Here is a 25,364-nt window from a genome sequence, read left to right as displayed (position 1 = left end):
TGTGAGAGAAAGAGGGTGAAGACAGCCCTGCCCTGATGCTTCACAGAATATCCTGTTGATGCAAACAGTAGAGTCCTCAGTCTAGCAAGATTTTGTCTACAGAGGTAAAACGATAAAGAACTCAGCTTGGAAGGATTGCTATATGTCATTCTTGATTTTGAGCCTGACAATCTAGAGCAGGCATGTCAAACTCGTGACGTCACGTGACTTGCCGGCAATGGGGTGGGCGCGGTTTGAGTATGATGCATCTGGCCCGTGGGCCGGCAGTTTGACATGCCTGATTTAGAGCATTTAATCATAGTAGATTATAAGTACTGAAACAAATATTGCAGAACCTGGCCTGGTAGAACACAAGAATTGCTTCTGAGAAAGATAAGCATGAGTCTGTGCACATGCCTGTTTCAAATTTTGTGTCCAAAAAGAGCCCAGAGGGTTGAGACAAGTTGCTTTCGTGTGTCCTTCCAGATGTGAACCCAGTTACCAGAGTCAATTAAATCTTGCCTGATACTAAATAGCTTGATTTGGAAAAAAAATCATATTATAAAAATATATACGGTAGTATAAAATATATATCATATATATAATTTATAAAATCATCTAAGTAGGTTTGCTCAAAAGTGCAACTTTCCCCATTGCGGTTGTGCTTTAGAGAAGAGAAATTACCAAGTCATGTTCTGCAGACCTTTTAAGTTTATCTTTTACTCTGGACCAGTGTGCATGTATTATTTTATTGTGCACTGAGTGTGGCTATTTACAATTAAGTATGACTGCCTCAGGGCAAAGATAGGATTCTGTTTTTTAGTTCTTGCCTGCATTCGCTCAGCTTAAAACCTCAGGAGATTCACTAGACTTTATTCCCAGATCACTGTGCAAATGATAGGAGATAGGAGATGTCGGAATGGAAAGGACATTTTGTAGCATATATGATAAAGAATAAGCAAGATCCAGAACAACATGATGGTTACACCTTAAATGTCACGATGGCAGACCTGTTCACAAAACTCTCCCCAGAACATTGGCTATAAATGTGACAAGGGCTCACACAAACACCACTTTCAAGTGAACGGTATATGTGGATGAATGTTTTGAAAGAAGTGGAACTGAAGAATGTACCTCTCTAAAAGATCAGAATCTCACATTGGGCAGGTGTATGTGAGTGATGGTGGATTTAGATACAGTATTCCAGGTAAGATTGAGGAACAAAGAAGAAAGGGGAAACAATGGAAATGATGGTTGGAGGGGATCAAGGAAATACAGAATATAGAATAACAACATTGGAAGGGATCCTTGGAGGTCTTTTAATCCAGTCCCCTAGTCAAGCAGGATATTCTGTACCAGGGGTCTCCAAGCATGGCTGGCTGGGGAATTCTGGGAGTTGAAGTCCACAAGTCTTAAAGTTGCTAAGTTTGGAGACCCCACCATATACCATTCCAGACAAATGGCCGTCCAATCTCCTCTTAAAAACCTCCAGTGAATACCCCTCAAAGAGTTATGAGTTTCTGTTAGGCACAAGCTGAAAAGATGAACATTTTTTTTATCTGTGACAGGAACTAATGCTGAGTCAGTGGTACCTAATCAATCAGTGAAGATTCAATTGTCCATATTTTTGAGAACTGTTTGGTAAGACAGATTTGCTTATGACAAACATATTGTTTGGATAACCATATGAGAGCATATGGATGTCAGTGTCTATATAAGTTGACATTAAAGTGAAGGATGAGGCTCTGGATGGCCATTCACAAAACTTTAATATGCCTTTGTAGATGTGTGAAAAAAATATCTAAATATGAGTGAGTAGATGGTCGTATAAGAGGCAGACCTATTCACCTATTCTGTTCACACAACATTCTTTGACTTGTTTGAATTATTGAACAAACTATAGTGACTTAAGATCATACATCTTACTAAGTTGTAAACCACAGCTGACAAACCATAATGGTTGTGTTCATGTTAATTGAACAGACCATTAGTGAGTTAGTTCACACATTCTGCTAATTCAAAATCAAACAAAGTTATAGTAGGGTACATAGAACAATGTACACATCCAACCGCCAGCTGTCAAGCATCTATGCGCTCTATCTTAAAATTAATAATACTAATATTAATACTATTACTAATAATAGAGTTGGAAGGGACCTTGGAGGTCTTCTAGTCCAACTCACTGCTCAAGCAGGAAACCCTATACCATTTCAGACAAATCATTGTCCAATCTCTTCTTAAAAAAATCCAGTGTTGGAGCATTCACAACTTGGAGCATTCACAATTAATTCACAATTAATCCACTGGTTAATTGTTCTAACTGTCAGGAAATTTCTCCTTAGTTCTAGGTTGCTTCTCTCCTTGATTAGTTTCCATCCGTTGTTTCTTGTCCTGCCCTCAGGTGCTTTGGAGAATAGCTTGACTCCCTCTTCTTTGGGGCAGCCGCTGAGATATTGGAAGACTGCTATTATGTCACCCATCTTCCTTCTCTCCATTAAACTAGACCAGGGGTAGGCAACCTCGGCTCTTTTATGACTCGTGGACTTCAACTCCCAGAATTCCTGAGCCAGCATGGCTCAGCTTGGAAACCTCTCCCTTTCCCCTCAGCATAGCTGGCTCAGGAATTCTGGGAGTTGAAGTCCACGAGTCATAAAAGAGCCGAGGTTGCCTATCCCTGAACTAGTCATACCCAATTCCAGCAACCGTTCCTTATATGTTTTAACCTCCAGACCCCCAATCATCTTTGTTGCTTTTCTCTGCCCTCTTTCTAGAGTCTCGACATCTTTTTTACATCATGGTGACCACAACTGGATGCGGTAGATGAAGAGGAGAAGTTGATATGTGAAGTGACAGTCAATGTAAGAGAATCTTCATGGAATGTGCTATGTAGCCAGCTGTTTTCTCTTGGATTAAAAGATAGTTTGATGAAAGCTCAAGTCTTCTCTAGAGTCACAGACACGGGGAATTATACTTACTGTTGTCATCAGAATCATATCCTTCAGTAGATTCTCCTTCCCCAGTCCCTGCGGGTACAGTCGTTCCTTCACCCCTCATCCTATCTTGTGTTGTCAGCACCCCTTCCAGCCCAGGATGTGGAAAATAAGCTGAGATTTGGGCAATGGGTCGTATCGGTCCTGGGGACACATCGATGGCCATGTGCTCTCGGATAGGAACTGGTGCACGATCTCCACGGCGGACAGTCATTGGAGGAACAGTCAACTGTGCTGAAAGGGGAGAAAAACTCATTAATTTTCATCCTTTATTTCTAGGCTCAGTGGTATGTTGATATGCAAAGCTGCCTTAAGCAAATTTGCTGGAATAAAACAGGTTGGCCTTGATTCTCAAGAAAATACATCTCTAGGTATGTTCTTAATAAGTGGCATCTAGCTTCTCCAGAAATGGGAAACTTTAAAATGCAGCCTAATGTTTTGGTTACTGTATGTAAACTTTTGAAAATTTGCCCATGTGGTGACAAGGAAGTTGAAAACATCTCACAAATTCTCTCTCTCTCTCTCTCTTCTATCTATCAATCATCTACCACATTTTTAAGCTGCCTATCTCCCTCACAGAGCCCTTATTGCATTATAAATTTTATAGAGACATCAGGTCAATCTACCTTGTGCTCCTAATTTGTAAATTCCCTGCAAGGTCAGATAAATTTTACATGAACCTTCTCCTTCAAGATTTAAAACCATTCATTACATGGGCAGTAGCTAAATTTTGTGCTGCTGCAAGCAAAGCAAGATAAAATTAGTTAAAGGCATAATTACCTTTGTTTTAAGCAATACCTTGGCTTTGATACATCTTAACTGATATTTATTTATTTATATCCTGCCTTTATTATTTTTACAAATAACTCAAGGTGGCAAACATATCCGACACACCTTCTTCCTCCTATTTCCCCCCCCCAACAACAACCCTGTGAAGTGGGTTGGGCAGAGAGAGTAACTGGCCCAGAGTCATCCAGCTGGCTTTCATGACTGAGGTGGGATTAGAACTCTCCGTCTCCTGGTGATTGGTCCAAAGTCACTCAGCTGGCTTTCAGGGCTAAGGTAGGACTTGAACTCATGCTTTCCCAATTTCTAGCTTGGTGCCTTAACCACCAAACTAGCGCTCCTAATTCAAGGAGGCAAACATGTCCAACACACCTTCTTCCTCTTATTATCCCCACAACAACCACCCTGTGAGGTGGATTGGGCTCAGAGGGACTGGCCCAAAGCTGCCCAGCTGGTTTTCATGGCTGAGGAAGAACTTGAACTCATGATCTCCCACTTTCTAGTCTAAAGCCTTAACCACTAAATCAAAGTGGCTGGTTGTTTGATGAATTGTTAGGGGATATATATTTTTTATTTTTATTTTATACCTGTTGATGTTTTAGATTTATCATCTGGGTAACAACTGTATTAATATAGTAATAGAGGAGTGAATGTTATACTGTGTGATTTACTTTGCTGCTTGTTCGTATATTATTGTATTCATTTACTTTGCACTGTTTTTGTACTTTTAAATTTTGCTTGTCATTGAGCAAATAAATATTATTGATTAGTTTTCCCTCTAAACTATAATGACTGGCAGGTCAAATTTGCTACTTCGCAGGGAGACAAAAGGCAAGGCAAAGATTTCTTTGTTGTTAGAAGAATTGAGAAATTCAATCAGGCATTATTTTTAAAAGAAACAAAAAAAAATTCCTTTGTGTGAACAAGTGTTTCTGCTTGTGATGGTGAACTACAATTTGTATTAGGTAAGAAATATCTATTACTGTTTGGGTCACAGGAGAAATAAGCAATGTTTAAGCTCTGAGCTGAACATTTCATTATTTTCTTTATAAGGTATCTCAAGTAGGTTTCAGGGGAAAAAAAACTCTGGTAGAAAAAATTGATATTTTCTAGGTAGGAAATGCACTTCTCTTAATCACAGCAACCTTGATGTTATGGGCTAAGAAAGGGTTTCTCAAACTGAGCTGCTTTCAAATGCATGGACTTCAACTCCCAGAATTCCCCAGCCAGTCTTGGTACATTATATAAAGTTTGAATGATGACTGAGAATTGATTTAGTAGAACTGTGGGCTTCCTAAAGACCTGTCCAGCCTTCATTGCAATGTTTTTAAGCATGCTTGTGTTTGTTCATTTGCTTGTTTTATTTTTTGACGTTTTAGGATTCCTCCCAGCCTACTAACAGATTACATTTAGTCCTTAGTAATTTACTTTAGCTGGAGTCCTCTCAGTAACTCATCAATTAAATTTACTACCAAAGAAGAAGTCTATAGTTCACCCCAAAAAGTATGTTATCTCCACAACATTGTTGTATTCCTATATATGCCCCAAGCCACTATTACATTCTGTATCAATCAATTCTATCAATTAATTAGATGTTACAAGTCACATTAAAAAAGCACCTTCATGTTTCTATTCTGAATGATGACTTCAGGAAAATAAGATGTTTTCATTTTTTCTCTTGCAAATGTAAATCTAACATCTACAGACCTTTGTCTCTAGGAAAAAGCTAATACATCAATGCATGCAGGAAATGTTACATAAAAAATTGAATAAACGAGGAGACTATCCTAGTGATTCTATCTCCACTTATCTTTTTATGTTTTACATAACTTTACCTCACCCATAGGCCTTTTCTTGTAGGGAGGGGACCCAAGCCCTTTGGTTATATTTTTCTGAACCAAACTCCATGATTTTACATAGATTTATTTCTCCCCATCCTAGTTTCTCATGATCCACTCTGTGAATCACTTCCTCACTTCCCAAAATTTGAGCTGGGGACCCTTTTTTGGCTGTTCCCAAATTTACCAAAACTTTCCCTGATTGGGTGAATGAAACGAATGGTGTTATAAAGAGATTTCCTTTTGATCTCTTTCTCCTAACAGAAAACATTTCAACAGATATTGTTGCTGAAATACCGTTAATACTGTCAAACCCATCTTTTCAAAATCATAATTCCCATTTCCTTTGTGGCAAGCAGGTTAAAAGTTAGGATGTTGGTGCAGTGAACAAAACTGACGACAATTTTTTTTTATTATTCTAAACATCCGAACTGTACTGTTTGAAATAGCCTGATGCGCTACAAGACTGCAGTGGTCTACCCACTTTACAGGAATCAAGTTCCACTGAATTCACTGAGCTAAGGTTTATTTCTGGGTGGACAGATCTGCATTTAAATAAAAACAAGGAAAAAAAAGGGCAAACAGGCACGAAATCAAAGGTTACCAGATCAATGCAACCTGAGAAATGGAATATCAGTCAACAAAATTTCCAACTCCAATTTAGAGCATGTTTTGCAGCAGTGGCCTCTCTCTCTCCCCCCCCTCCCCAATTTTTAGCAATAGTGAGATGATTATTAGTGAATTAGGAATTTCTCTCTGTTGGACACTTAATGACATTTTAACACAGCAGAATATTTTGAAATTAGTACTGGTCGGGAGCTAATTTTACATGAATTTGTTTTCTTAAACAGTAGACACAGGATGAATTTGCTGAACTGAATTAATTGTCTTTTCTTTTTTTTTCTTTTTGTAAAGAGGGAGGGGGGAGAAGGAGAGAGATCTGCATAAAAGTATTTTCTTGAACCAACCTTGCCTTGGTCCACCAGTTCTCAATCAGTTTCATACCTTTCCAGAATTGCTCTCCGCCTCGATTCCCATCGCAGGGATCCATTTAGCCATCTACCCGATTCTTAACACCTTTGTCTGCGCACCAACTTTTCCCCCTGAATATCCCACCTCTGTGCAACTGATGTCCCTCCATTTTCCAGATTACACCACGAATGCCTCTCATCCTTTGAAGAAGCACGTTTGAGTTGCTTTCTACCCTGATATCCGCCGATCTTCACTCCCCCTCTCACCCCCCCACATTCCAGCCACTGCCCCCCAAACTCCCCTTTCGGCCCCATCGCAGTCTCCCCCAACTTGTCTCATCCTCCCCCCCCCCCCCGCATCTCCCGAATATCACCTGCCGAACTAACTCTGCCAAGTCTCTGCCTTCTTGGAAACTCTGCCAGATCGTGACCCCCACATTTTTGTCTCTCCCCAAGTTGCACCCCGCAACTATCCTCACACCCCTCCTCCAACGGCTGCACACTCACCCCCTCCTCCTCCCACTCGGTCCCACGGGATTTCCCTCCCCTCTCTTCCTCCCCCTCCGCTCCCCGCTCCATCTTACCTGGGTGCAGATCCCGTCAACAGGTTCCAGCGAGGAGAAGGCGACGCAAGGAATGAGCGGAGGGGACCGATGGGGATCCCACGGACTTATAGAGAGAGATAGAGAGAGAGGGAGAGAGAGAGAGCGCACAAGGGAAGGGGGGGGTTGCAGTCGAGAGGTGGAGACTATTGTTTCTATTGAGAATGGGAGGGGGACGGTGCAGAGATCTGATATGGAATACATAGATTAGATTAGAGGATAAAAGGCGAAACTATTAAGACTTTGTGTGTGTACTCCGCCGTAGCAAAAAAGAAAAGAAAAAAGAAAAGAGAGAGAGAAAGAGAGAGAGAGAGAGAAGTAATCAGAGGCTAGCACGGGTAAATCAACTACCAAGATTGAGGCGAGATAAACTAGGTGGGTGCGTGTGTGTGTGTGTGTGTGTGTGCTTTGGGGGAATAATGATAAATTCCCCCCCCTCTCTTCTGCAGTTTTAATTGGACAAAGAGAGGTATATATTTTAAGCTTTGTTCATTCTTTCTCCTAAAGAGAACAGGAGAAAGATGAGAGTAAAAGAACGATGAATTATTAAATACTTCTGCCATATCCCTTGGGCTTAAGGTGGGTGCATTTCCTTAATACAAACAAAAAAAGTAAGAAGCTACACTCAAAACATGGTTGAAGGCATATCCATAATAATTCAGGGCAGAATAAGGGAATGGAATGGAATGGAATGGAATGGAATGGAATAGAATAGAATAGAATAGAATAGAATAGAATAGAATGGAATGGAATGGAATGGAATGGAATGGAATGGAATGGAATGGAATGCATTTCTATGATTATGAAATTACATAATATAACAATTGTATTATACAGATTATATAATGTGATATTGTTAATGAGGTTTTGAAAAAAGGAGGAAAAAGAGACTGGAACATGCTATAAGTGAGGTGGGGAGAAGGGGGAAGGGTGGGAGGGAGTATTCCCAAAGTGGTCTATAGGGGGAAACAAGTGTGTGTGTGTGCAGATGCTAGGATGAATGAATATATATGTGTACTCTCTCTCTCTCTCTCTCTCTCTCTCTCTCTCTCTCTCTCTCTATATATATATATATATATATATATATATATATATATATATATATATATATATATATATATATATATATATATATATGTAAAAAAAATTTAGATTGTTAGCTGAGAAGCAAGGGAGATATGTGTTAAATGCTTGTTAACTATTTAGATTACCTTGCTAGGCCCCAAACATGGGACAAATCTTTATTTCCTGTTTCGGCCTAATGGAAGGCCATCCACAGGCAGTAGTCACAACAGTGACAGCTCATATTTGTGTAATTTTTTTTTTTTGAGAGAGAGAGAGAGAGAGAGAGAGAGAGAGAGAATTTACAAGTATTTACAAAGAGATATCCAGAGATGAGTTTTAAGGGAGGACAGAGAAGGAGGAGGAGGAGGACTTGGGCAGAAACTGATCAAAAGTAAATCACTTGGTTTCTTGCAAAAGGAAATAATTATTTGTACTTCTGCTGGAACGCAAGTTTAACTAGAAATATTACTTTCTTCCTGTTTCTGATGTGTTTGGCAGTCGGTAGTTAATCAGGATTTTTTTAAAGAGGTGCCAGGCTTGAAGATAGACAGAAGAGTGTTAGGATGAGCCTAACGGAGCCCAAGGAAAATTTTCTATTCCAATAAGTGGATTTCCAGGAGTTGGCAGGGCTGATAGATTAGGGTCAACAACTCACCCTGCCACCTCTCCTTAAGGCTCCAACTAGGGTTACCCAGTCATAATTGCTCCCTGCTGGCTGTCATTTCTTCCATTCGCTATGAAGGAGCATTTCCAGAATCAAAACAAAAACATTTGAAGCCGCACACTAGCATCACTTCCCTTGAGTGTGGGGCATTGAAGTTTTTCCACTCTGCCCCCCTCCCTCCTTCAGTTACTATGGCGACACTGTCCTGGACCTACTCCAAACCAGGAAATGTTTGTGATGCTGCATATGCTATTAAATGACATTTCAAGTGTTAGTCAAACATATAAACCTGCCTTGGGTCTGGCAGGGTGGACTGGAATACACCCCCTCAAGTTGGTAGATAAGTAAAGCTTAATTAGAGCCCAAAGTTTGAATTTGCTCTTAGGCCTGGGTTCTGAAACAAGTGGGCTACAGGCCCCAAACCTCCCAAAGTTTACGGTAGTTGACTTTGGAAAATAGAGTCCCATGTTCTCCATCAGGTGCTGGTCTAGAAACTTGGAGTGTTCTGGTTTAGGCATGAAACCCAGCTGGGTGACTTTGGATTAGTCACCAGGTGACTGTGAGTTCTAGTGCCACCTTAGGCACAAAACCAATTGGGTCAATCGCCAGGTGACAGCGAGTTCTAGTCCCACCATAGACAAGAAAGCCAGCTAGGTGATTTTGTGCCAATCACCAGGCAACTGTGAGTTCTAGTCCCACCTTAGGCACAAAACCAATTGGGCCAATCGCCAGGTGACAGTGAGTTCTAGTCCCACCTTAGGCAAAAAAGCCAGCTGGGTGATTTTGTGCCAATGACCAGGCAACTGTGAGTTCTACTCCCACCTTAGGCATGAAAGCCAGTTGGGTGACTTGGACCCAGTCCCTCTCTCTTAGCCCAGCCTACCTCACAGGGTTGTTGTGGGAAAAATATGAGGAAGCAGTATTAGTATGCATGTTTGCCACCTTGAATTACTGATAAAGTAATAAAGGGGGGATAAACATCTAATAATTATTACAAAAAATAAAAATGGAAATATAGGATAGGCAAATATGTTTTATGTATCATGATATTTTGTTTTGGCTAAGGGTGCATTCTTTAGACAACTAACAGAGCATTAATGAACTGAAGCTTTTAATCACTTTTTTTTAAAAAGCAACAATATAAATTAATTGGTATAAATCAGTCAACTCCTTGGACAGCATATGACTGAATTGTGACACCCATAACCCCCAGTAAGACAATCATGGGACCTGCTACTTAGGCAGTGTTTTTCAACCTTGAGAGCTTGAAGATATGTGGACCAACTCCCAGAATTCCCTAGCTAGCCAAGCTGGCTAAAGAATTCTGGGAGTTGAAATCCACACATTTTCAAGCTGCCAAGGTTGAGAAACAGTGGCTTAGAGTGATTGGACATTGAGATCATCTCAGGGTACAAAGAGCTGAATAAACAAACCTTAGAAATTGAGATCTTTTTTGTGTGTGGATGCCAGCAACTGTTTTGTATATATATGTGTGAGTTTAATGATACAACTCTTTGTATCATTACATCCCCCAGAAAATTCTTCAGCTTATTTCTGGAACAAGTCCGTGCATGTATATTTGTTTCTGTAGCCAAATCAACTGTTCCTCCAACAGACTGAATCAACAGGAGTTAAAGAATTGCTTGGCTGAAAGTCCTTATCTCTGAGGAAGCAGCATGCTATTTTGGTATACTTGGACATTTTTTAAAAAGTAAGAACTGCAAAAGTGATAAAAGAATGACTTCACACTACACACACTCAAATGATGGCACTTCGTTCCACAAGGCTGAATTATGGCTGCAGGGCGGGATATAAATGGAATTAAAAAATAAAAAAATATTTATTTATTTATGGAGAGCCAGTTTGGCCTAGTGGCTAAGATGTAGAAACCAGGAGATGGTGAGTTCTAGTAGTCCCACCTTAGGCATGAAAGCTAACTGGATGACTTTCGGCCAGTCACCAGGAAATGGTGAGTTCAAGTATCGCCTTAGGCACGAAAGCTGTCTACGTGACTTTGGCTCAGTCAATCTCAGCCCAACCCACCTCACAGGGTTGTTGTTGTGAAGGAAAAAAGGGGAAGGAAGGAGTATTATGTATGTTCACTGCCTTGAGATACTTACAAAGTAATAAAGGTGGGAAAAATCTAATAAACATAATAAATAAATTACTATGGCTCATAGTTGTGATAGTTTTTTATTACTTGTGTGCGTGCACTGCACACGTGATTAATTACATGTCCTGCTTCTGAGCTTCCCAAAGACAGCTGGATAACCCCATTTCCCTGAAATCAAATGCTTTTGACCCACCCAATAAAGCTCCTATCTTTTCTACGGTACACTTAAAAATATTATAGTTGTGGATTTTTTAAAAAAATAAATAAATGAAAAACACTGCTTGACTAGTCTGTACATGGCACCCCCTTTTGTTCAGACAGCAGCTTGCATTAACTACATTTACACCGGCACTCTTGGAGAGACGAAAAGGGGCACCGGACATGTGTGAAAAAGCAGGGACAAAAGTAAGATTTGGGAGGGTCTTCCCCTCTAGGGGGCACTGCATCATTTCACTCCCACTGCATCATTTCACTCCCAGCCGCCTTGTCTGACAGTGGCTGCAGTGGTCTCTAACAACAACAACTCTGGAATGGGTGGATTTGTCACCCAGCCGCAGTGAGAAGAAGGATCAATTTAATTCCCTCACCAGCCATTCATTTTCTCCGCTATCTGTCAAGTTCTGAAAGAAGAGGGGGATCAGGGACCGGAGGAGCTCCGTGACTTTAATTAAGCAGACGAGCAGTGGAAGGGACGGGGAGTGGGGTCTCATTGTGGCAATGGTCTTGAACCCCAACTTTTTATCCCCTCCTCAAAGTGAGACACTCTCCCCCCCCGCGTAAATCCTGCTGTAGATGGCAGGCGGAAGCGGGGAGAAAGGACAATCTTTAAGATATCTCTTTTGTATTATTAGTAGCCTGATTAAAATGCAGCTGCCGCTTAAGTGGCAAGTGACATTTTGTTTCTGTCCCAGCCGCTCCACACGACATACCTGGCATTTGGAAGTGGCAGGCTGACGGGGAGGGAGCAATAGGGAATCTCTCAAAAATGATGATTTCATGTCCAACTTTGCCAGCCCTGCTCCATTCTGGCCTCCCTTCTCTCTGAGTCCCCGTTCAGCCACGCACCGACTGTCCACATGTGAAAATTTCATGGCACATTTCTGTCTTTGGCTGCTATTCCTGGAAGCATTTTCACACCCGCCTCCGGGGCTGTTTATTGTGGGGAAGCAGGAGCAGGGTAGGTTTATGGTGGGAAGCATCTTGCACAGAAGCTGGTGTGTGTTTGGGTACGTGCCTATGTGTGAGTGTGATATTTTGGTTTGAGGATCTGGGTGCTGACACCTGTTTCTGGAGGCGTTGAGGGAAGTGAGCAAAGGCGAGCTTCTGAAGCTCAAATCTCCACCAGAATCTTGTCCTAGAAGCTCCCTTTGGGTACACTTAAATTGCCCCAAGATAAAGTAAAGATTTTCTCCAGTTCATCTTGGTAGCCATTAATTTTCCCAACAGAAAATGTAAGGGATTTCTTTCTGTGTTCTCCAGAATATTTTTTCAACTTCTCATCTAGCATATGACCTGAAATTTTCTGGCGATCTTCCTCCATGTGTGATCCAGATCTGATCCTACTTAGTTTTTTTTTTAAGTTCAGCTAAGGTCAGCCTCATGCTGTCATTACTGAGTCTTTCCAAACATTTTTCCTCCAAAAAATTGCATTGTGGTTTCCCCTGGTCTAATCCAGTTTGGGTTGCAATTTTAGTTTCAGTCCTTGTATGAGGGCTACAGAAAGAGACATTTTGGTATTGTCAGAATAATAATTTGGAGTTCCAGCTCGGCTGGGGTTGCACAACAATAAATGAAAATGAGATCCAGACAGCTGTGAGGAAAGAAGAAATGCTTTTAGGGGCAAGCTGCAGTGAAATGGGATACAGCAGCAGATTTTTACAGGAGGAGCTTGTCCAGGATGTGAAAGTGTCTATGTGCTGATTTAAGGGTGACACTTGAAGGGTGTGTGGGTATGTAGGTATGTTTATTCTTGTGAACATGCAGTTCCTCTGGGAGACCTAATTTAATCAACTCTGTTTTGTAGACCTTATCCTTTGATATGTAGATTAGGACTGGTTACTTTAATTTGGGGTTTGAATAAGTTTGCTAATTTGATTAACTTGGAGACACTGATTCTCCAACCATTGTGGATTCAGTTAATATTTTAAAGGAAGATGCAAACTGTATAAAGAATGAAATATATTTGGATATAAAACTTCTCACAGTATATAAAAATCAACCGGCTTGGTTTTGAAGGAAGAATTAAATCTTACTTCCAGGATGGTGTCAGGATAGCAGACTACTTCAGACCACACAAGGCAGGCTAAGTTGCAAACATAGCAGAGATCTTATTTTCAATCTGCTCCAACCCTTTGTTTTTCAAGACGGTCTCCTCATTCTGCCAAATCAGAGAGAGTTGGAAGATTAGGTTTGCCAATGAGATATGGATTCAAATCCATGCTGCTTCTCAATGTAAAGTAGGGGTCTTCAAACCGGGCCCTTTTATGACTTGTGGACTTCAACTCCCAGAATTCCTTAACCAGGCACGCTGGCTGAGGAATTCTGGGAGTTGAAGTCCACAAGTCATAAAGCGGCCAAGTTTGAAGACCCCTGATATAAAGTATCTCATGAAGGTATTATGGGGAGGAAGGCAGGACTTGGGAAGAAGGACAGGATGAAAATGCCATGGATATTTTTTGAGGCTGTGTAGACCTCTGAGAATTCCCAGGGAAGACTCCAGGCTGAGATAACTCAAGTTGCACTGGGAGTTTCTGAGAATCTTGACTTGGTTGCAAGCAAAGGGCTTACTGATCATTAGGTTGGAAACCTACATTCTAAGGAACGAATGGCCAACTGGCCAATTACCAGAAACCTCATCCAGATGGGGGCTTTACAGTGTATTTACAGTTAATGGAAGTGGGGAGGTGGGAATCTAGCTAGATGCTCACTGGTGCCATTCCTCGTGGACCTCTCCAAGTCTCTTACAAAAGGATCTTGTTATGTACTGGGCTTTTGGTACCTCACCACGTGCATTGCTGGAGAGTTAACGGCTCTCCACCAACCCAGACAGGATGTCTCCGGTCCTGCAACTGGTCAACCTTGGGCGGCAAGCATGGGTTCAATCTGATTGGTTGCTACCAGAGGGTTTGGCTATATATTGTGGCGAGGTGCACCCCAAGTCCCCAGTACAGTTCCAGCTTAATAAAAGAATGAGTTTCTCTGTACTCAGCTGTGTGTTTTCATTCCTGCTCACCAGAGCCCACGACATAATAGTGGCGACGAGGATGGGATCCTGCTTCACCGCCTAAGGGCTGACGTCACGAGGGGTCAGCATTACTCGCTGGAGGGAAGAGGCATCTTCCCCCATCCCTAGGCCGGCTAGTAAAGCTACACTAGCAGCCGTGTGCTCAGAGGATGCATTCCCTGAGCCTAAGAAGCAGGATCCAAGAATATAGGAATTGAGGAAAAGATGCCGAAGGTCGGCAAACTCAGTGAGTTCGACATTAAACATCCAGTAAATTGGCTGTCTTACCTCTCGCAAGTGGAGAACTATCTACGAGCAAACCAGATTGCAGAGGAAGGCCTAAAAGCTGCGACGTTGCTGTGTGTGTGTGGCCCAGTGACTTTCAATCTAGCAGAAAATCTCTTCGCGCCAACGCCCATTGAAGCGGTATTGTTTGCTGACCTTAAGAAGAAGCTGACCAGGCATTTTCAGTCCAAAATGTCGGAGATGGCATGGCGTTTTAAATTTGACCAACGAGTGCAGCTTCCTGGTGAGACAGCATCCGAGTTTATCGGGGACCTAAGGCAGGCCATACGTCTTTGCAAATTTTCGAATTTAGAGGAACGACTGAGAGACTGACTCATCTGTGGCCTTAGAGACAGAACCCTGCAGCAGAGACTGTTTGCCAGACCAAATCTCACATTCACTGAAGCACAGGACGAGGTCATGGCGGACGAAGCAGCCGGAGGTGCAGTACAAACAATGCAGCCCACCAAATCTTCAAAAGCAGAAGATTCCATCCACCTTGAGGTTGCCAAATGTGGTGGAGAATCGTCAGAAGACGAAGAACCCGAAATAAACAAGCTCTAAAGACAGCCTAGCGCACAAAACCGTGGCAACCACCAAAGAGAGAACGATTACAAGGCAGTTCTCTTACCTAGAAGTAAGGGGTGCAGAGGCAACCTCTCCCGCGCCAATTGCAGATTTCGTTCGGCTACGTGTAGAGCTTGTGGAAGGACCAGTCATATTGTGGTGGTGTGCAGACCCCGCCAGAGAGACTGGCCACCTAAGCACCAGTCGGAGGAACCGACTAGGAGAGGTACTGGGGCCCAGGGTCCAGTTAGTGTGGGGTTCTTCAGAAGCCAGAGAAGCATTTGCCGCACCAGGGCTCATTGCCACCTTAAGCCTAAACTCAAGCTCTCGATAGAGCTACAAGGAGTTCCATGTAAGATGGAGTGGGACTCCGGCTTGGTGGTATCGATCATTTTGCATGACACATTCAACTTTGTGTGCAGATGCAGTAACCAGTGGGCTAAACTAAGACTGTCAGATATTATTTTAACAGATTTTCAGAATGCTCACATTAAAGTTAAGGGTGAAGCCACCTTATTGGTGAAATTTAAAGGGTTTTTGGGGCACCTGGATGTCATAGTAGTAGAGGGCCAAAGAACAAGTCTTATTGGACTTGATTGGTTTGAGGCCTTGGGCATTCAAATTACAGGCATTAACTGGACTCAGACAGCAGACCTCATGGCTGTGTGTGAGGAATACGCAGATGTTTTCGAGTCAAAACTGGGAACTTATACTGGCCCGCCAATATCTTTTAAATTAGATCCGAACATTGTACTGATTAGGGTCAAGCCTTGCAGGGTTCCCTTCGTTTAAAACACAAAATTGATTCCGAAATTGATAAGTTAGTAGAGCAAGGTGTATTACAGCCTGTTGATGGGGGGGGGGGAGTGGGAAACTCCTATTGTCACCCCACTTAAGTCCAATGGGGAAGTTCGCATTTGCGCAGACTACAAATGCACATTAAATAAGGCCCTAAATCAACATGCGTACCCGGTCCCTATAGTCAACCATATTCTAGCCTCTTTGCAAAGGGGAACCATTTTTGCTAAACTTGATTTAGCGCAGGCGTATCAACAACTGCCGGTTGACGAGGCCACAGCTGCAGTTCAAACAATAGTAACTCACAGAGGGGCATTCAAAGTCAAACACTTGCAGTTTGAGTCAGTGTTGCACTGGGTATTTTCCAAGGGATTATGGAACACACATTTAAGGGTATTCAGGGTGTCTGTCCTTATTTTGATGATGTTCTTATTGCTGGGGAATCCCCAGAAGTGTTGGCCAATAGACTCAGGGCCATTTTGCAAAGGCTCCACGATGCAGGCCTCAAATTAAAGAAAAACAAATGTAGTATTGGGGTCTCATCAACGGAATTTTTGGGGTTCCATATCGATGCTAGTGGGATTCACCCCCTGATTCAAAAGTAAAGGCCATCAAAATGGCTCCTAGGCCAAAATCAAAAGGAGAGCTGCAAGCATTTTTGGGCCTCCTGAATTTTTATCACACATTTCTATCTCATAAGGCTGCAATAGCAGAGCCCCTCCACAGGCTACTTGATAAAAAAGCCCCTTGGAAATGGACTAACTTACATGAAAAAAGTTTCCAGGATCTCAAGGCCCTCCTTTCAGAAAAGTCCACTGTAACTCATAACATTGAGTCTAAACCTGTATGTCTTGCATGTGATGCATCTTCCTATGGGGTGGGGGCAGTCTTAAGCCACATAGAGAAGAATGGGAAACAGGTTCCTATTGCCTTCTATTCTAGAACTTTGTCCGCTGCTGAGCGTAATTATGCGCAAATTGATAAAGAAGCCTTGGCCATAGTGGCTGGAGTTAAGAAATTTCATGATTATTTATATTTATTTATTTATTTATTTATTTATGAGACTTGTATGCCGCCCTATCTCCCGAAGGACTCAGGGCAGCTAACAACAATAAAATACAAATAAATACAAATACTAAAAAAAAGAATTAAATTGTGTCAAAGTCCCACTAAAGCCAATAAAAACATTTAAAATCATAATTAAAAACCTCATTATCAACTTAGGCATCCTCCTGGATGCACGACTCAGTTTAGAAGATCATGTTGGAGTCGTGGCCAGGGGGGCATTTGCACAGGTTCGCCTGGTGCGCCAGTTGCGACCCTATCTGGACCGAGATGCTTTACGTATGGTCACTCATGCGCTCGTCACCTCCTGGGTAGATTACTGCAATGCTGTCTACATGGGGCTGCCCTTGAAGACCACCCTGAGGCTTCAGCTGGTGCAGAATGCGGCCACGCGGGTTGTGATGGGAGCATCCCTCCCATATTACACCCCTCCTGCGTGAGCTGCATTGGCTACCGGTTGCCCTCCAGGTGAGATTAAAGGTGCTGGTTCTTACCTACATGGCTTAGGCCCGGGATATTTGCAGGACCGTCTGCTGCCAGGAACGTTTTCCCATCACCCTGTGCGCTCACACAGAGAGGGCCTCCTCAGGGTTCCGTCAACCAGACAATGTCGGCTGGCGACCCCCAGGGGGAGGGCCTTCTCTGTTGAGGCACCTGCTTGGTGGAATCAACTCCCCCAGGAGCTCCGAATGGCCCCAGACCTTCGGTCCTTTCGCTGTGACCTTAAGACATATCTTTTCCAACAGGCTGACCTGGACTGATGATGGCAGGGATTTCACTGTCTACACTGACCACAAACCCCTTTTGGGACTATTCACAACAGATAAGCAAACTCCCCACATACTGTCTCCAAGAATGCTGAGATGGTCTATATTTTTGTCTGCATACAAATTTAAGTTAATTCATAAACTTGGGAAGGAAATGGGTCATGCAGATGGCCTCAGCAGACTACCACTGCCACTAATGGATCCTGATCCAGCTCCTGCTGCTAAAATATTGTCCATTCAGGACTTACCTGAGTTTCCCCTCCACGCAGGGGATATTGCTGCGGAAACTGCCACAGATAAAATTCTGAGCAGAGTACTGTCATGGGTATACACGGGCTGGTTGGAAAAAAGTCCAGGCCCTGAATTTCAAAGTTATTTTATCAGGAGACATGAGTTCTCTGCACACAAGGGCTGCATATTATGGGGCAACAGAGTCATTATCCCCACTTCATTGAGGGACAGAGTCTTACAATCCTTATGTGAAGGCCATTCAGGCATTGTACGCATGAAAGCCTTAGCTAGAAGCTACCTTTGGTGGCCTAGCCTGGATAAGGCTGTAGAGGATCAAGTTCATGGTTGCTATACCTGCCAGAAGTTTAGGCCTGAAATGCCTCAGGCCCCAGTTCATAGGTGAGAGGAAACACATACTCCCTGGTCCAGGGTTCATATAGACTATGCTGGGCCTTTTCAAGGACAGCTTTTCATGATAGTAGTGGATAGCCACTCAAAATGGCTGGAAGTAGTTCCAGTCCCTAATATGACTACTGCTAGGACCATCCAGGTGTTGAGAAAAATCTTTGTAACACATGGGTTGCCTGATGTTTTGGTTTCTGATAATGGGGCTCAATTCACTGCTGCTGAGTTTCAGGCTTTTCTTAGAGTTAACCTCATCAGACATGCTACGTCTGCACCATTTCATCCTTCTTTGAATGGACAAGCCGAACGCATGGTGAGGACAACAAAGGAGGCACTCAAGCGCATTATCACAGGTGACTGGCCTCATAGACTGGCAGATTTCTTGCTCTGTCAACATTCTACACCCTGCACAGCTACAGGTAAAAGTCCTGCTGAGCTTTGTTGGGGAAGGCGTTTAATTACTAAACTGGACAGGTTGCATCCAGACAGAGTGGCATCCGAAGCCTCTAGGCCAAAGCTCCCGAGGGGGCTGCAAATGGGTGATTGGGTTTGGGCCAGAAACTATGGGCCTGGAAATTTGTGGGTTCCTGGTCAGGTGACCAAAGCATCCGGACCCCTATCTTATGTAGTGGGGTTGGAGGGAGGGCGACTGGTCAGAAGACACATCGACCAACTTAGGAAGAGGTTTCCAGAATGGTCACTAAGTGAGGACTATGGCATAAGTCCCTCCCAAAGTTCTCAAACCGGCACCCAAGCCAGCCCACACCAGAACCACCAGGGTTTTCCTTTCTCAGCTGAACTTGATTCCGAGGAAGAACAGGGAAGCTCAGAAGTGCAACATGGGACCCCTGACCAGGCGAACCAGCCGAATTTCAGCAACCGCTGTGCCTACTCGGCAGAACAGACTGACTCTGGGGTGGGCCAACTGGGGAGGCCAGCCAGAGCGTTCCAATTCCCTTGGACGATGGAGCACAAGGGGATATGGGTCTACCCATCCCACCGGGTAAGCTGGTAGACCACAAAGTGACTGGAACTCCAAGGTGTTCCTCCAGACCACACAAACCCCCAGCATATCTTACAGACTATATTGTAAAATAAAGTGATGTATTAGGTTGTGACACTTGTACCACTACCTACAGAAATTGAGGGTGAATTGTAACTGCTGACAAGCATGTTCATTGAGACGTTGTTTCATCTCTTTGTAGTCTTTACTGCATTGACTAGCCATTTATCCGTTGTTTAATCTTATTGTAGTCTATTCTACAAGGCACGTCTGTAAAGGTCGCGTAATGTCATTCTAACTGCCTTGGCTTAACAAGCATTATTGTTATTATTTTATTATTATGTATTTTGGTTGTTGGGAGTGATTCCTAAGCCTTGACTATTGTCAAAGGTATTATAGCCTGATCTTAGGAGGGAGGGGTGTTATGTACTGGGCTTTTGGTACCTCACCACTTGCATTGCTGGAGAGTTAATGGCTCTCCAGCAACCCAGACAGGATGTCTCCGGTCCTGCAACTGGTCAACCTTGGGCGGCAAGCATGGGTTCAATCTGATTGGTTGCTACCAGAGGGTTTGGCTATATATTATGGCGAGGTGCACCCCAAGTCCCCAGTACAGTTCCAGGTTAATAAAAGAATGAGTTTCTCTGTACTCAGCTGTGTGTCTTCATTCCTGCTCATCAGGGCCCACGAGTCCTTCGGGAGAGGGGCGGTATACAAATCCAAATAATAAATAAATAAATAAATAATAGTGGGAATCTAGCTAGATGCTCACTGGTGCCATTCCTCGTGGACCTCTCCAAGTCTCTTACAAAAGGATCTTTTGCTTAGGGACTCTGGGACTATATGACCCTGTGAGGTGTTAACCTGCCCATCCAGGAAATTACAAGGAAACTGTGCTACTAATGGCTGATCTTCAAATGTTCTTTTGCTGTTTCCTCCTAACACTCCTGTGCTAATGGGCTTGCTGAAGCAAACTGGGAAAAAAAAAGAATTGCATTGCAAATCAGGCACATGAGCTATCTAGCCCATGTCTGCCACCTGTGATTAGCTGGGTTTCTGGAGTCTGCTGCTGCTTTAATTTTTCTTTAATCTGACCCCTATCCAGGTGAAACCTCTGTAATGTCTTTGCAGAATTGCATTTACTGTAATTCCTTACAACGCAGAATCTATAAGTAGCAGGAGAGAAGCGAGCAATGTGTGTTTCTGCATGCATGTGGATGGATATCTGTTTTCGTTTGGCTAGCCTAACCAAAGAGTGGGGAAATTGGCAGAAGATCAAATGCAATTTATAGACCACAGGTAAAGCAGATCCCTGGAAAATAATTTGTGACCCCTGTCATCTCTGAAATGAGCTTCACCAGCTTTCCAACAGACAGGTTTAGATTCTGACATTGATTTATAAGGAGACAGGCCGGCTTGTATGGCAAGATGAGTTATTACTGGAAGGGTAGATGTGTCAATTGGTACAGTGGTAGGAAAAGCAGAGTCCCTTCCATCTTGCTGTGCAGAAAAGGCAGGCTTGCTGTTGCTGTGACATGCCTGATATTGCTAAGACAATATTAATTGCAGGAGATGGGAGGATAGCCAACACCAGGGGAAAACTCTGTTTTGAAGAGAGGAATGCCACTAAGATGAAGTGTGTTGTAGTGACGGGTGGGTAGAATCTGGTTTGATGCAGGATCAACTGAAACGTTGGGAGAAGGGCGGTATATAAATCAAATAAATAAATAAACATCCAGCTGCTGCTATGAGTTGTTTAGTAGGGAGACAGTTAGTTGTCTGGTAGAAAAATTGCTCAAGGTAGGAAGGAATGGATATACTGAGTTCACAAGTTAGAAGGAGAGAGAGAGAGAGAGAGAGAGAGCTCTTCCAGTTATGGGTAGTCCTCGATTTACAACCATTCATTTAGTGAAAGTTACAACAGCACTGAAAAAAGTGACTTACCACTGGTCCTCACAGTTATGACCCTTATACATCCTGTGTCACAGGATCAGAATTCTGGCGCTTGGCAATCAGCATATACACTTATGATGGTTCAGGGTCCTGGGGTCATGTGATCACCATTTGTGACCTTCCCAGCTGGCTTTCAACAAGCCAAGTCAGTGAGGAAACCAGATTTGTTTAACGACCATGTGCTTCACTTAACAACTGCAATGAGTTATTTAACCATGGGAAAAAGGTGGTAAACCTGAGTGTGACTCACTTCTAAACTGCCTTATTTAGGGATGGAAATTCTGCTTGCTCCCCATTGTGATTATAAGTGGAGGACTACCTATCTTCTACAAGACAGAAAGAGTGGAACAAAAATTGTTTAAATGTGCCCAGAGGAAGAATTCCTGGCGGGAAAGCCGGATTTAAAGGGATTGGCTGCCCAGCTGGTGGGAAACCTGAGTCTAAACCTATTGGCCTGTTCTGAACCAGCCTGCTACCGGCCTTGCAATAAGGCAAACCCCTGTTCAAACAGTAGAGACTGGAGAGCGTCTAAGGCTGGAAAGCGTCTGCCAAGATTTATTACTCAAATAACAGAACAAGAAACAAAAACACTGGAACTTGAATCCTCAAACGGAAGGGTTGCTTTCAGCAACCAGCCCTTCCCCAAACACTCCTTTTATTTAGAGATCAGGGCGTGGCCTCCCTGTGCCTCCTCCCGAGGAGTCCCACAGCCTTTCTCTGTTTGGTCCTGCTCGACTGCCTCCTGCGTCGGGCGTCCTTGAACAGGGCCAGCTGTGGGTCATCATCCTCCGCACTATCGGGCTCACGCAGCTGAGAAGAGGGCCCCGGCTGGGGGCTCTGCGAAGCCTCCAAGCCATCATCAGCCGGTTCGTCTTCCACACACTCCTCCTCCCCCTCATCTGAGTCATCCGAGACATCTGAGCCGGCTGCCGGACCCACAGGCTGGCCCTGAGTCACAACACTATCCCGCACCGCAGGGCCCTTCCCCCGGGGCTGCCGATCCGGATGCGGTCGGGATGGGAATTGTTCGTGAAAAGCAGTCACCAACGCAGGGGCATGAACGGCGGTCGCGTCTTCCCATGTGAAGTCCTCCGGCCCGTACCCTTTCCACTCGATCAGGTACTGGAAGCGACCTTTCAGCCAACGGGAATCCCTGATGCTGGCGACCTCGTACTCAGGGGTGCTGCCTCCATCACGAGGTCCTGATGGGGGAGGTTCCGCTTGGCGAAGTGGACAAGCCGGTTGTTCGGGGACCAACAAGGACCGATGGAAGACGGGGTGCACGCGCAGGGAACGTGGCAGAGTTAAACGATAGGCGACCGGATTGATGACAGCCTCGACTGGGAACGGTCCAAGGTAACGGTGGTCCAGCTTCCTCGCCGCCCGTGTGGATGGTAGGTTCCTGGTGGACAGCCAGACCCGATCCCCCACCGATAGTGGAGGCGTATCCCTTCTCGACCGATCGGCGAACCTCTTGTAGTCGGCCTTGGCCTTCTCCAGCTGCCGTCGCACCAACCGATGGATCGCCTGTAACTCCGCCATGAAATCGTTCGCTGCCGGCTCCGGTGAGTCCACGGGAGAAAGGGGGAAAAACCGGGGGTGATAACCCACATTGGCCAAGAACGGTGTCATCTGCGTGGAAGTGTGCTGCGAGTTGTTAAAGGCAAACTCGGCTATGGCCAAATAGTCCACCCAATTGTCCTGCTGCAGGTTAACGTAGCAGCGCAGATACTGCTCTAAGATACCGATGACCTTCTCGGTACCCCCGTCAGTTTGAGGATGATGCGCGGACGAGAGGCAAACCTTAATGTCCAACGCACGCATCAACTCCTGCCAGAAGCGGGCTGTAAACTGGGCCCCCCTATCGGAGACGACTCTATCGGGAAGGCCGTGCAGCCGGAACACCTGTTGGATGAACATGCGACTAGTGGCGCGAGCTGACGGTAAGCCGTGACAGGGGATGAAGTGCGCCATCTTGGTCAACATGTCCACCACCACAAACACTGTCGTGAAGCCGGAGGATGGGGGTAGATCCGTCAGAAAGTCCATGGACACAGCCCCCCAGGGTCTCTTGGGTGTTGGCAAAGGCTGCAGTAAACCAGGCGGGGGCCCTGTCGCTGACTTGGCCTGCCTGCATGGGATGCAGGAGGTGACATAAGACTGGACGTCGTGTCGGACTCGGGGCCACCAGAAGGTACGGGAGACCAGGTTCAGAGTCTTGAACAGGCCAAAATGCCCCGCAGCCGGGTTATCATGACACTGGCTGAGGACGAGTCCCCTGAGTGGCCCTCCCGGAACATAGAGCCGGTCACGATAATACAAAAGTCCATCCGTGACCGACCAAGGCGAATCTGGCCCCACCTCTTCCTTCCGCTGAGCCACCCACGCCTCCTGCTGCTGCGCCTCCCGGATCCGAGCCCGTATATCAACCGGCTCCCGCACCGCAGCAAAAGACTCGACGGGGATCACTGTCCTGGGCGGAAGCTTGTCTTCCACTCGGGTGTATTCGGGCTTCCTGGACAGAGCATCCGCTCTCTGATTGTGGCCGCTTGGTATGTACCGCACCCGGAAGTCAAACCTCGCAAAGAAAAGGGACCACCGGATCTGGCGTTGGTTCAAATTCCGAGCGGTCTGCAGGCTTTCCAGATTCTTGTGGTCCGTCCGGACCTCGATTTGATGCCGCGCCCCCTCCAGATGATGCCTCCAAGCCTCGAACGCCGCCTTGATGGCCAGCAGCTCCTTCTCCCAGATGGTATAGTTGCGCTCCGAGGGGTTCAATTTCCGAGAGTGATACGCGCAAGGGAAAAGGGTACCGCTGGGCGTCGTTGCCTGGAGTAACACGGCCCCAATGGCAATGTCGGAGGCGTCCGCCTCCACGACAATCGGCCGTTGCGGGTCAGGATGCTTCAAGATGGGCTCCTTCATGAAGGCGTCCTTCAAAGCCTGGAACGCCTGTTGTTCGGGGGCGTTCCACTGGAACCGAGTCTTCTTCTGCAGGAGCCGGGTGAGGGGGGCTGTCAAGGCAGCAAAGCCAGGGATGAATGTTCGATAGTAGTTGGCAAATCCAAGAAGTCGCTGAACATCCTTCACGCGACGCGGGGGTTGCCAACTCTGCAACGACTCAACTTTACTCGGCTCCATGGCGATGCCCTCAGGAGAAATGCGGTGACCCAGGAAATCGATGGTCACCTGGTAGAACTGGCACTTCTCCAACTTGGCAAACAGCCGATGTTTCCGGAGGCGCTGCAGGACCTGACGGAGATGCTGATGATGCGCTTCACGCGACGGGGAGTAAATCAGGATGTCGTCCAGGTAAATCACGACAAACTGGTCCAACAGATCCCGAAAGATGTCGTTTATAAAGTTTGTGGTAGCCCCAGAGTCAATTAAGGCATGGACCGGAATCCCCTCTGGCTTGCCAGGAAGGATCAGACGTGCCTCCAAAATCAAATGCCGTGGAGGTTCACAGGCACCGTCGGAACGGCGTCGCTCGGTGTGGTCGTTGTGGGTCGCCCGATCTATCACACCGTCTAGATCGGGCTCGGGCCGTTTCCCGACAGCAAAGTAGGGGACTTTCTCGGGGCAGACTTGGTCACTGATGCCCGCTGACGCTTCTTTGGGCAAGAAGCAGCCAAATGTCCAGGGTCCCCACAGTAAAAACACAACCCCCCCGATCGTCGTCTGTCCATTTCCGTCACCGATAGACGGGACCTGGCGGCACCCAGCTCCATTGGCTCCTCCCTCTGGACTGGGGGCTCACGCACAACAGGGGCGGCAGGGGTCTGTGGGGTGGCACGGCGACTCTTTCGCTGCTGCAGCCGGGCATCGATCCGCAGACAAAGATGGATCAGCCCATTCAGGTCTGAGGGAATGTCCACGCGGGCCAGCTCATCCAACATCTCCTCCGACAAGCCATCCTGGAAGGCATCCACGAGCGCAGCCTCATTCCAGGCGGAATCCTGGCTAAGCAGCCGGAAGTCGCTGATATAGGCCTGTAGGGGGCGCTGACCCTGCCTCAGAGCTTTCAGGCGTCGGGTGGCAGTCTGCGCCTTAATTGGG

General features: G+C 45.2%; 1 protein-coding gene and 1 long non-coding RNA gene across 3 annotated transcripts in view; one reads left to right on the top strand and one right to left on the bottom strand.

Moving 5' to 3' along the window:
* The window catches only part of LOC308676701 (double C2-like domain-containing protein alpha), a gene marked incomplete at its 3' end in the record, with an annotated part of 30,691 nt that extends 27,499 nt beyond the window's left edge, over nucleotides 1-3,192 (bottom strand). Inside the window, exon 1 of the mRNA XM_081342694.1 lies at nucleotides 2,955-3,192. Coding sequence (XP_081198820.1) covers nucleotides 2,955-3,183 — 229 coding nt within the window. The 5' untranslated portion in view covers nucleotides 3,184-3,192. The remainder of the gene's footprint in view (nucleotides 1-2,954) is intronic.
* Nucleotides 1-25,364, top strand: part of LOC308676703 — a 70,695-nt gene that overhangs the window by 21,094 nt on the left and 24,237 nt on the right. For both annotated transcript variants that reach the window (XR_014028348.1, XR_014028349.1), the window contains exon 3: nucleotides 2,751-2,837. This is a non-coding gene — a long non-coding RNA (uncharacterized lncRNA). The remainder of the gene's footprint in view (nucleotides 1-2,750; nucleotides 2,838-25,364) is intronic.

The sequence above is a fragment of the Vipera berus genome (assembly GCF_964194415.1).
Source record: "Vipera berus genome assembly, chromosome: W".
NCBI lineage: Eukaryota > Metazoa > Chordata > Lepidosauria > Squamata > Viperidae > Vipera > Vipera berus.
This window is presented reverse-complemented; position numbering and strand designations above follow the sequence as displayed.